Source organism: Sinocyclocheilus grahami, unplaced genomic scaffold (genome assembly GCF_001515645.1).
Source record: "Sinocyclocheilus grahami isolate Dianchi unplaced genomic scaffold, SAMN03320097.WGS_v1.1 scaffold15.1, whole genome shotgun sequence".
Lineage (NCBI taxonomy): Eukaryota > Metazoa > Chordata > Actinopteri > Cypriniformes > Cyprinidae > Sinocyclocheilus > Sinocyclocheilus grahami.
The window spans coordinates 2,016,720-2,029,370 of NW_015505194.1; the positions used below are offsets into that span (position 1 = coordinate 2,016,720).

General features: G+C 38.5%; 1 protein-coding gene across 4 annotated transcripts in view; it reads right to left on the bottom strand.

The window, feature by feature from the left end:
* Positions 1-12,651, bottom strand: part of LOC107601686 (myelin transcription factor 1-like protein) — a 59,489-nt gene that overhangs the window by 26,396 nt on the left and 20,442 nt on the right. For all 4 annotated transcript variants that reach the window (XM_016293954.1, XM_016293960.1, XM_016293967.1 and 1 more), the window contains one exon: positions 12,569-12,631. In XM_016293954.1, coding sequence (XP_016149440.1) covers positions 12,569-12,631 — 63 coding nt within the window. The remainder of the gene's footprint in view (positions 1-12,568; positions 12,632-12,651) is intronic.

A 12,651-nucleotide genomic window follows, 5' to 3' on the forward strand; every position in this document is an offset into this window, starting at 1 on the left:
AGCTTGTCAGTGAACAATGGCTCTGTGTAGTAAATGCTGCTCCATGTGGGATGGAGTACTAGCATGGTTTGGGCATATTTCATAGTACTAGCCATAACCTCTGGTTATTGTCTCAGCTTTTTTCAAGTTGTTATATAGTTAGACTAACTATAGGGGGCTAGATAAAACACTATTGACGTATTAGCATATTTCATAGTGCTAGCCATAACCTATGATTTTGTTTGAGCTTTAACTAAGTTGTAACATAGGTAACTGTAGGGGGCTAAATAGAACCACTATTCAAAGACTGACAAGCATGAGGCGGTCTATTGAATAGTTAGTCATAACCTCTGACTAATGATCAGACTGGAGAGCTTGTGATCATGAGACACATGTACACCAGCCGCCATGATACATCCTGAGTGACATGGATTCCTAATGAACGAGTAAATATAAAGTCAGAGTTAAATAGAATTATCAAACATTCATCTACATTTAATAACCAGCATCTTTTCAAATCTTTTTCATTTTTGGAGTCAGATGAATTAAAGAGGTTAAACATATAAGAAAATGTATTAATTTTAATATTATTGCTCTGTATAAAAGCAAAGACAGCAACGCGCAAGAATCCTTCTGCCGTGCCATTGGCTACCGTCGTTGGACCAGTGGGCGGACCTTACAAAGGCATCCCAGGAGACAGGAAGTGAAGCTAACACTGGATCTGGACATGCCTTGAGGCCTTCCTACCTTGGAAAGCATCCTCTGTATCTAGCACTTTCAGCTTTCAGATGCAGCCCTGGTGTTAATTAATTCCTTGATAGCCTTTCTTCTTGCATTGTGAGGTCTTGTCTGTCCTAGTGGTTCATTTTTGGTTGGCCTGTTTTGTTTTTTGGTTTATCCTTATTAATACGTTTATACTGCACTTGGATCCAGTCTTATTTCTGCATTCCCAAGCTGCACAGTCATTATGGAAGAAACAGCTCACGATATCTTCAAAACTTCTATTTGAATGTTGAATGGACATGCTGATGTTGCAAAATTACATTCAGTAGCAATTTAATTTAAGAGATCTTGGCTCTGTATCTTCAGTTGTGTGCAGGCATTGTATTTCACAATTTTGACTCAGAAACTGAAAGCACCTCTCACTCTTCTGTTATGGAGTTTCTTGATCTTCAGTGCATGTGTGCTGTGCTGTTGTTTGATGGGAATGAATTTCCCTGCTATGATTGAGTGTTTATCGTCAGTGCCATTTGACATGGTCTAAATGAAATGGCTAAGGGACTCTTAAAACTTGCAAGTCAATACAGAAGTACACTGGCAAAGTATTGATTTTCTCTAACCTCATATTCTGCTGGTACTGAATCACAGGATTCTTCATAATGAATTTCTTTTTCCTTTTACTGTGTTTATGTGGATAATATATTGATGTTTGCCGAGCAGTCTGAGATATGTATAAGTTGTGGTCTGATGAAAAATAGATGCGGTGGGAATGTTGTGCAACTCTGCTGTTACTAGCGTACATTTACTACTGCAAACCAGACCACTGGAGACAAGCCTTGACATATTTTCTTTCTTTGAGTTTGTTTGTGTGAGTGTGCGTGCGTGAACTTTTACATTTGAAATGGAGCAATGAAGCATCATCAGCAAAGAGATCAATTACAGCGAAAGAGCACCAGTCAGACTTTAGTTTGCAAATATTGCGATGGCCTGATCACTGTTGCATTTGGAATCACAAGCATTATATTCAACAGAATATTTTAAATTTTCATTTAATTTAAAGGCGACATATCATGAAAATCGGACTTTTCCAGGTTTTAGCCTAAGTGCTATAATCAGCTCCCCGGTGCATCTACCAACCAAGGAAACGTGAAAAAGATTAACCCAGTAACTTTGTTTTGGTAAGCCTTTTTCTGCAATAGTCTGAGAAAACAAGCGCGTCGGATTTCGCTCCCTTGGTGACGTGGCAAAGGGATCTCATTATAATAGTACCGCCCCTTAATCTGTAAGTTTACACCCACAGTGCCGTCATTTTGATTTTGCAAGTGACAAGCGGTGTACCAGTTTTAACGCCATGGCGAAAGTTTGAGCAAAACTTGCTAACTGTTCTGTCCTTAGCTGCACAGATGAGCACAGAACACTATTTAGAGTCCCAGCCTCAGAGGAGACAAGAGAGCAGTGATTTATTGAGTTATTTACTATATATTGCTGCTGCCACACAGATCTAAAATAAACATGCAATTTATTTCCCTACTACCTTCACAGACATAACCGACTGATTTTGTAACTTGTGTGTTTTTAACGTAATCTTGTGTGTGAATGAGAACTTAGTTTAGTACTCGCATGCTGTGACAGCCGCTTTCTGTGCGTGTGCTTCAGATGTGTGCGCTCAGAAAACCTTATATCTGAAGTTTAAACTCATAACATTTTTAATTGAACAGGTTTCTAAATCCAGTGGACACATTTAGCTCTGTGTTGCTGGACACATACTTGAAAACACAACAAATGCAGACAAAAATAAGAGGACATTTTGAGATACTTGACAGATATGCTTAGACCACAGTTCACATGAGCAGGAAATACAGGCGTTTATCTGGACGCAAGACAAACCAGAATGACTAGTAAAGATTTCGGAACAAGCTAAGCTTGGTTTCATTGTATGAAGGTTTATGCGAGTATACTTCAGGCACACATTTGTCCCCAAAAGTTAGTTAGCTGTACATAAAAGCAACAGAAGTCTATCATTTGTCCTCATTTAGAGTGTGTATTCTTGCGCTCACCTGTGTCCTGTCTCTTCTTCCTGTTTCTGGGTAAGAGAGAGCTCAGACTCCATCTGTCCGCTTTTGATGAAGAACACAATGAGGATTAAAAACACAACATCTTGATTTGATTTGAGCTGCTGTCACTCACATTGTCTGGCCGGCTGCTGTCTGTCCACAGCGTTGGATCTTTGCTGTGTTTCTCCATTGACTGTCGGGAGGGAAAACAGACACAAACATGATGTGATTCTTAAAGGTGACATATCATGAAAATCAGACTTTTCCAGGTTTCAAGTGCTATAATCAGGTCCCCGGTGCATCTACCAACCAAGGAAACGTGAAAAAGATTAACCCAGTAACTTTGTTTTGGTAAGCCTTTTTCTGCAATAGTCTGAGAAAACAAGCGCGTCGGATTTCGCTCCCTTGGTGACGTGGCAAAGGGATCTCATTATAATAGTACCGCCCCTTAATCTGTAAGTTTACACCCACGGTGCCGTCATTTTGATTTTGCAAGTGACAAGCGGTGTACCAGTTTTAACGCCATGGCGAAAGTTTGAGCAAAACTTGCTAACTGTTCTGTCCTTAGCTGCACAGATGAGCACAGAACACTATTTAGAGTCCCAGCCTCAGAGGAGACAAGAGAGCAGTGATTTATTGAGTTATTTACTATATATTGCTGCTGCCACACAGATCTAAAATAAACATGCAATTTATTTCCCAGCAGTTTACCTTCACAGACATAACCGACTGATTTTGTAACTTGTGTGTTTTTAACGTAATCTTGTGTGTGAATGAGAACTTAGTTTAGTACTCACATGCTGTCTGGTGGCCGCTTTCTGTCCGTGTGCACACAGAAAACCGTATATCAGGTGTTTAAACTAATATGGTTTAAAAGGCATGATTTCAGTGCGATAAACATGATAATCAGAACCAAAACAGATGTTTTTTGCAGGTCCGAGCTGTAATAGCACAGCTCTATTCTGGAAAAGGGGGCGGGCAGCAGCAGCTCATTTGCATTTAAAAAGACAGGCCCGAAAAACAGCACGTTTCTGCTTCCACTAAAAATAAGCATTTTCAAAATTAGTATTTTGAGCTGAAACTTCACAGACACATTCTGGGGACACCAGAGACTTATATTACATATTGTAAAAAGGGGCATAATATGTCTCCTTTACAGAAAATCCAATCCTTAAAATCTGCACTGTAATAATCATTAATTAGGATTTTACAGTATTAACAATAACTGTGGTAACAATGGCCACTGTGTCTTAAAAGATTTTATTTCCATAAAATCAAAATTTTCAACCTCATAACCTTACAATGCATCAGTCGGCCTGTTGGTGTGAGGTGCCCATTTTCTCTTTATTGTTTTATTGTTTTAAGCAGGTGCTGGTTATAGAGGCTGTGCTTCTATGTGATGGTGTGTTGTGCGGGCAGGCAGCCATCGTCGTCTGTGTGGGTGAGAGCGTTTCGCGAACGACTCGGAATGACCTTGGACACCTTCGCGTTTCCCACTGGCAGGCCATGCCAATTAAAATTCCACAGGTAATTAAACCACATTTGAATACGGGAGCGGCAGAGGCAGGCTTTGAGTGGGACTAAGGTAATTACGGCCGAGAGAGAGAGTTAGAAAGAGAGAGAGACTACGAGAGAAATAGAGAGAGAGATCTGTGAGCCTTTCAGAACTGCCGGGAGAAATAATGACTTCAGTCAGACAGCTCCTGGTGGACAAATCCTCTGATGAACTTGACTAATACCAGCAATGGGCAGAATATTAGCCCGGACCTGCTCCGTTTGATCATTTCCACAGCAACCGTCTTAATAATGGTGCAAATATTGCTGTCAAAGTGGCAGAATGATAAACGAGAATAATTTCTCTGTCTGTTTCTAAAAACATGCAATTATTTTTTAATTAAAAGTCTTCAAATAGTCGTTCTGTTACAATGAGGGACCTCAGATTAGCCAACAGAAATGCTCTTTGGTTTTAATTGGCCCGAATACCAAGAGCATGTTCAGGCTGCAGTCTATTGTGGATTCAAGTTGCTGTGGCACCAGGTACGTTCTCACAGAGTGTGACACTATAGGGCCGTGGAGGCGAATTCAGCAGCTACAGCTGGCTGTTCGTGCTCGAGTTGCCATAGGAGCGCGCAACTCCTCCGTGCTCCTACACTGCAGCATCCACAGGCATGCGTGGCAAGGCGCTGTCACCATGGTGATCTCCCCCTCAGGAGTGGGATTTGCCATTTGAGCAGACAGACAGAGTGAGAGAGAGAGAGATCAGTGATTCTGAGCCTGAAAGACATCTTCCTGCTAACCTCCCTTCATTCTGCGCCCTCCCAAAAAGCAGAACAAAGGAGGTGCTGGTGTTGTGCATTCTGCAGGGCTCTTTCTGTCTCTGCAGCTCAGTTGCCTTCTTTGTCACTGCAGAGCCTGGTCCCCCTCTGCCTAAAAACACGGCGTACAATCACACTACCACACACACCGAGAGGCTGTTTGCGGTGATTATGTCCTTGGTGGTTCAATTTACCGCTGAGGCTCGTGAAGTTTGACCCTGGAGCGGGGTTTTACATCTCGCCGTGGTCTTGGGAGGCATAAGTCTGCCATTCACACAGGTTCGGACCTACGTGAGATATCAGATGGATGGAAATGCGATACAGACAGAGGGAAACTCTGTACTGAGTGTTGACTACAGGATTCATCCAATGGGAAAAGCAACTCTCTTAATTATAGAGGCATGTTGTATGGGTTAAGATCACACAGATACACATCAGAAACTTCTGTGTGTATAGCAAACTGGGGTCTGTCTAAAATGGCCAGGGAAAATGAGCAAAAATTGCACTGTAGGCAATATTAGAGAGTGCAAGGATATTTCAAATTCATTTTCCGCATTTCTTCATGAAACAAAGCCATTATAATGAAAAAAAAATGATGGCCACACTTTAGTTTGGGGACGAGTTCTCAATATTAACTAACTATTAACTATAACGTTTGCCTCAGTAAACTCCTAATTACTGCTTATTAATAGTTAGTAAAGTAGTTGTTAAGTTTAGGTATTGGAAATATGAAATATGGTCATTGTCACAAATCCGGTCCATGAACTTTCATCTGCTAGCCATCAGAGGTCATAAAGAATAAGGCATTAATATGTGCTTTATGAGTACTAATAAACTGCCAATTTGCTAGTAATATGCTTGCTGATAAACAACTGGTTAAAAGTGAGAACTGTTCACCAAACTTAAGTGTTGCCAAATTTATATATCTAAAAAAAAGACAGTTTATATTAGTAATGGAAGTACATCATTATAAAGGAATGCACAAACAACCATTCACTATGAATGTTAGAAAACACTCTCTGTCTTTCTGTTGATTCCAGACATGCCTCACCCCTCATAAAGCAATGCAATAAAATGAATTCGCATAAAGCATTTAGAATATTTTGAACATTTAGAATAGACGTATAAAGACAGAATTAGCAAGAAATTCAGCCACTCCATGTTGTCGAACAAATCGTTTGAATCAATCATTCAATTACTGATTCATTGAACAGCATACTGCTCTTTCTATAATATAAATATATTGCAAAAGTAGTAAGAGTAATATGCTAGTATGCTATTGCGAATTCAGCCAGTCACTTGTTTTGTTCCTAAATCAGTGTTATTAAACAAATCGTCTGAATGAGTGATTCAATGACTCAAAGACAGCTGAATTCATAGCAGCATACTATAATACAGCCATTTTAATTTCTATAATTTAAAGATATTGCAGAAATATTAATAGTAGTACGCTAGTATCCAATTCTGAATTCATGCAGTCACTTGTTTTGTTCCTTAATGAATCAGTGTTAATGACTCGGTTATTGTCTTCTTGCATTATTGACAAACTATTTTCCTCTTTAACACTGTAAAGCTGCTTTGAGTCAACCAGTATTGTATAAAGCGCTATACAAATAAAGGTGACTTGACTTGACTTAATGGCTGAATCATTTGAATGAATGATTCAACAGCTCACTCATAAAAACAGCCACTTGTTTTGTAACTAATTGAATCAATGTTATTAAACAAATCAACTGAATGAATCAATCAATGACTCACACACAAATACAGACATTTGGCGCCACCTACTGCAGTATCAATGTAGCCTGCAGAAAGAGTCACTGAAAAAAACAAATGCACAGCCTGAAAGTCTGTCTGGAAGCAAAAACAGACAAGCGGGGTGATACAAACAGTATATCAACGGATTATATATGAACACTTGCAGAGCGCCACTCAGCCAATCTAATATGACAATTAGAACTGACTGCAGTATGAAATAAACTATATTAGAGGTTACAAAATATTCAAACACAGAAGCTGTAGTTGAATACAAGATTGTCTATTTGATCGAAAATTTGACGCATTGCATCACAAGAGATTAGACAAAAGTGATTCAATGTCATTTGTATTGCTTGCAAGTAAACACTTGGGGTTATGAAACACATCCATAGGTCAAATAATGTTTTGCGCTGACTACAGTATATAAAAGAGACATCTGGCTCATCCTTTGGGCGAATTACAAACACCTCACAGATAACAAACAAGCCCTCGGCACATATAGCACAGATAATTTACTATGACTTGACGAGCACGAAGCCAACAGACCACATAGACTGCATCCTGAAGACCCATCAAAAAAAGTGAGTGAGTGAGAAGAGACGACAGAGGACAAAACTGCATGTACCACCCACACAGTACAGAGCCCATCTGTTTGCATGCTGCTGGTGAGTTACCGGCACACAAATATGATTTCTCCCTGCTACATAGAATGAAGGTGTAAATTATGGCCTAAGGCTATAAATGAACACTGTCTGTAAGTGTCCATCATGTTAAACCTCAATAAACTCTTGAGAAGGGAAAAGACAAAGGGATCCATCAGCAATCGAATAGCTGTGGTCATAATTCCATTGACTTCCATTCAACCCAAAAGACATTAATGTTGATAAAACACTCCATTAGTGCAAATAGCATATTACACGAGTGGTTCTTAAATAACCATTGCACAGACTCCTATTTTTTGACCTTAGAATACTTTGTTACTGCTAATTTTGAAAGTGGCACTATTCCCAGTACTAAAAAAAAAATTGGAAATGGCAGCTCTAAAAAATATGCAATGTATTTTCAAAACAGCAGACATTTGATATATTCTGATCATTTTTAAGCTGTTAAGGTGGTCGCTCTTCGATTCAAACATCTTTTGGCATTTAAACACATCTGTTTTGTTTTAACCATTGTGGATTTTTATGAATTTTGTGGCACAACCAAACAGCTGTTTGAGAGCAAAGTTGAACTGCGTAACTCATTACCTCATGTACCTTTCTAAACAGTCATTCAGACCATTTCTCAATGAAAACAAACGTGTCTCAGCTGAATCAAACTTTAAGCTTTGAGAGCTGTTTTTTTCCTCATTGCCTCATTGCTAAAAAATAATGAACTGACATGTCAAGGTCTGTTGTTTATTATCAGAAATATATGCTTATCCTCCATTTGAATGTACTGTATAAATTGTGTAGGTTTTTCATGGTCTCTCCCACAAGCTTTAGTACAACATGCTTTTTCCATCCTTGTATTGGCATTTCACACTTCACATATTCCCTTACAAAACACTGCATCTACATTGTCTCTTTGTTTTTCTGATGGGAGAAAATACAATGGAGGATGAAAGAGGCTGGCATTAAAATCTGTGCACTGTGGCTACCACAAAGGAGGAGAGACCAGACTTGTGTAGAGCAGCGAAAGCAGGCAGGGTGTTATACTGATAAAAAAAAAACGAGAGAGCGAGAGCGAGCATACAGCTATACCATTCTCTGGCCGCTGCCACCAGCTCTTGGCTCAGTTCCCATTCTTTTAGTGAGTGCTACCTGTCAAGCCCTGAATTATACAGCCCTGGGCTTCAGCCTACGTGAGTCATCCATCAGAAAGGGAGGGAAAAAGGGAGGAGGAGAAAGAAGACTGGAAAGAGGGATGGAAAGAGCCGCAGAAGGAGTAAGGGAAAGGGTGAGGAACAAAGAGACAGGATGTGGGGAAGATAAAAAGGAGGAGTGTGGAGAGGAATAGAAAATAGGAAAGTGGAACAAGAGAGAGTCACAGATGGAGAGGAGGAGGAGGAGAAAAAGAAAGAAAGAAAGAGAAAGAGAGAGAAAAGGGACACTAAACACAATTTGCACAAAACAGTTACTAAACCCTGTTAAAATCATAGCTGTCACACCTGTACTGACACATCCTCTTATTACGAGTCTCTGCATTTGCTAAAAGGGATACATTAAAATGGAGAATGCACAGATAACATGTTTTTAGGAAAGGTATGCAACACGGAAGGTGTAAAGGTGGATATTTTTTTAGATAACGAGAAAATGGCACATTCAAGGATACCTCTTATGTTATTTCTAACATTTTAACATGAATGCAACACCATTGGTCCATTGCAGCAGCGCAGCAGCCATTATAATTAGGAGGAACATTACATTTATAAATTTGTCTCACCACTTTTTTAGCTTAATAATTATATTTTAAGAACTGAATTTGCCCACTTTAGTGCCCACTTTGCTTTTCAAATACTGGGTAAATGTTATGTGATGTAATTTATATTTATTGATCGCTTCTAATCTTTATTAACTGCAATAAATGTGTTACGGTGCAGTTACATTTACTGTTGTTAATTTCGAAAGGAATCCATGAAATCAGGAGTTTCATTTGACGGCGGAAAAGTTCCCCATGCAAATTTGCTGCGTTGACCAACATAAAGCTGCTTGGTTTGAAAATTACTTTGTGAGCTGTTCTTCATGCATTGCACACTATTAACAACAGACCTGCGAAAATGCACCAAAATTTTGCTAATGTGAACACACCTTTAGCAATTTTAATTAAACACTGCAAACACTTCGTTTACTAATATTATTATTCTGATTCGTCAATCACTACAATCGGTGGTCAGATTTTTCCTAATATCCACTGCTGTCTATGATAATGCTGCATATGAGGTCAATAATCAGGTTAACTGAAACTGGCACTACTTTCATGTTTTTCGTATCACTCTGCAAACACTCTGGAATGGATCTGTCGCTACTTCAGTTTCATTGTGACTTAAATTTTACTATAATGTTGTGGTATTTGCATATGACTTTAATTCAAATTAATATTTTATATCCATGTATTTACCTATTTGGTGAGACTCATATAATGAGCCAGTGTTTTATTACAAAATAAATCCCTTACATACACTGTTAGAAAAATAGGTAACACTTTACAATTAGGTTCATTAGTTAACAGTAGTTAACTGTATTAGTTAACATGAACTAAGCATGAATAATACTTCTACAGCATATATTGATCTTAGTTAATGTTAATTTCAACATTTACAAATACATTATTAAAATCAAAAGTTGTATTTGTTAACATTAGTTAATGCACTGTGAACTAACATGAACAATAACTGCATTTTCATTAACTAACATTAACAAAGATTAATAAACACTGTAACAAATGTATGTTCATGTTGGTTAATACATTAACTAATGACAACTTATTGTAAAGTGTTACCGAAAAATATGCAAAAAAATGTTTACATTTAAGGGTACAGCAGCTTGTTAGTAGGGCAGTATCCTTGAAGGGACAACTTTGTACCTTATCTACCCTTAAAAGCTGCATATTAGTACCTTAGAATAGTAATGTGCACTTTAAGAGTACTGCACCCGTAAGAAGCCATTGTACAATTTTTGTGTGTTGTGTGTGCATGCTATGAAGCGCAAAAGGCCGATGTACACATAATGTTTTGCCCTGAGAAGCCATTACAATACATAAACTTACAATGTATACATTACATCAGTTCATCCCCCATCAGAGCAGCTATACATTAGGGGTGTGAACCTCTGCTGTGATATAACCCAATGTATGCCGCAGGAGACAAACTCTGTTGTGGTTTTGTTATTATTACTCTTTAATGGAGTGGTAAAGGGCAGCAGACGCTGCGTAGCCTGCACAGGTAACGCAGTGTCCTCATTACAACCCTGCCATTCCCACAAATGCCCCCCAAATGTTAGCATGCTCTGACAGCACAGTCGGAGCGCCGTTCCCTCCCCACCCTCTCATTTGGGGGTAATTCATCACTCTCTCGCCCTCTCTCTGCCTGCCTTTTCAGTGAGAGGCCTGCTGGAGGTACCATTTGTCTGTTGCAAAAATGCAATTCTGGTTGGTGGTTCACAGGGCTGATGAGGTGACACAGTAGATGTATCCATCAATCTTTTCTGTTCTGCCTCTCTTGTTTTGTATCTTTCTTTTGAGGTACAGTAAATATCATCAAGAGGAGAGACTATTAAACATGGAAGTTGAACAGACTGAGAGTAACTTTGACAACAGTTGTCAAATCAGATGCTGTTAGCTTTGTAGCTATGTGAAGAAACTGGTGCCAGTGCAATGAAAACCTAAATATTTAAAACGCTCTACTTATATCAGTGTAAACATGAATTAACTCAAGTTGCTTGTTAGCGAAAAGTTGCGATTTTTATTGCTTCAACAATTTGTCCTTAAAAAAGCTTTTTATCAAACAGGAAACAAACAGCACAATCTTGCTAGACACTTGACAAGTTGATTAAAATATTAATGATGTCACGCCTATCATCCGATAGGCTTCACGCATTCCCGATGTATGCTAATGAGACTCAGATATTCCAGGGTAGCAACAGACCCATTGTCCATTTACATCCGTTTTTAAAGGGACAGTTCACCCAAAAATGAAAATTCTGTCTTTATTTACTCACCTTCATGTTGCTCCAAATCCATAAGACTTTTGTTCATCTTTGAAACATAAAAGATATTTTTAATTAAGCCTAGGAGATTTCTGTCCTTCCACTGAAAGTCCATTCCACCAAAGCTTTGCCGGTTCAACAAGTTCATAAGTAGAAAAAAGAAACCCACATAAATCGAGAGGTTTAATCCAAATCTTCTGAAGAGACACGATCTTTTTGATAAACAACATATAATACATATACAGAGCTCATCAAATATAGTGAACGGATGCTCAACTTGACACGTGAGAACAAACAGTGGCTCTTTTGCTTTAAGCAAGCAGTTTTGACCTTCAGTTTGTCATATTTAATGAGCTCTATGTATGTGTGTTGATCAGTGTTAAATGTGAATAAAAGCCTACATTAAATCGGTTCATCATACACTGAAAACATTTTGGTAGTAAAACAATTTTCACTCATAAATTGCAATGAAATTTCACAAACAATTGCAAAGAAATGGCAAGCAACTCATTGAATTAAACATGGCATTTGACATGAAGTGTATGAAGCGGTCTCTTTAGAAGATATGGATTAAAATGCTCGAATAATATTTTACATACATTCTTTTGAGTGATCTATCCCTTTAAGTCTACAACAGCTACATTCAAACAGTTCAGTTACATGGAAAAAGTTTTTAGGGTACAAAGCACAAAATGCTAATACTGAGGGCTAATGTTAAGTACTGTAAGTACTGAAGTAAACCATTCCATTAAATTAATAAATTCTTTACCGCTAAAATCCAGAAAACATATCCTACTTTGTAAAAACACTTCACTTTAGTAAATGCCAGCTCTGTTTCATTGCAGTTTCACATCTTTTAACTGCACTTTCACAACTTTTGGCTGGTAAAAGGATGTACATAAAGAAAAGAAAGTAGGTCTTATTCAAATTCAATTGACTTAATTTTGCTATTGGTCTTGAGCTTTTCTGTAAGTGGCTAAGTGCTTTTGTTCTTGCAGCCTTAAAGAGACTTTCAGGGGTGGGCACACATTCATATGAATGAGAGGCTGGTTCTTACCTCCTGTGTCTTGCGTATTTACCGCTGACATGTCCACTACCATCACATCCAGGTGTGGGACAGCTGCAGATGAGAGAAATAAT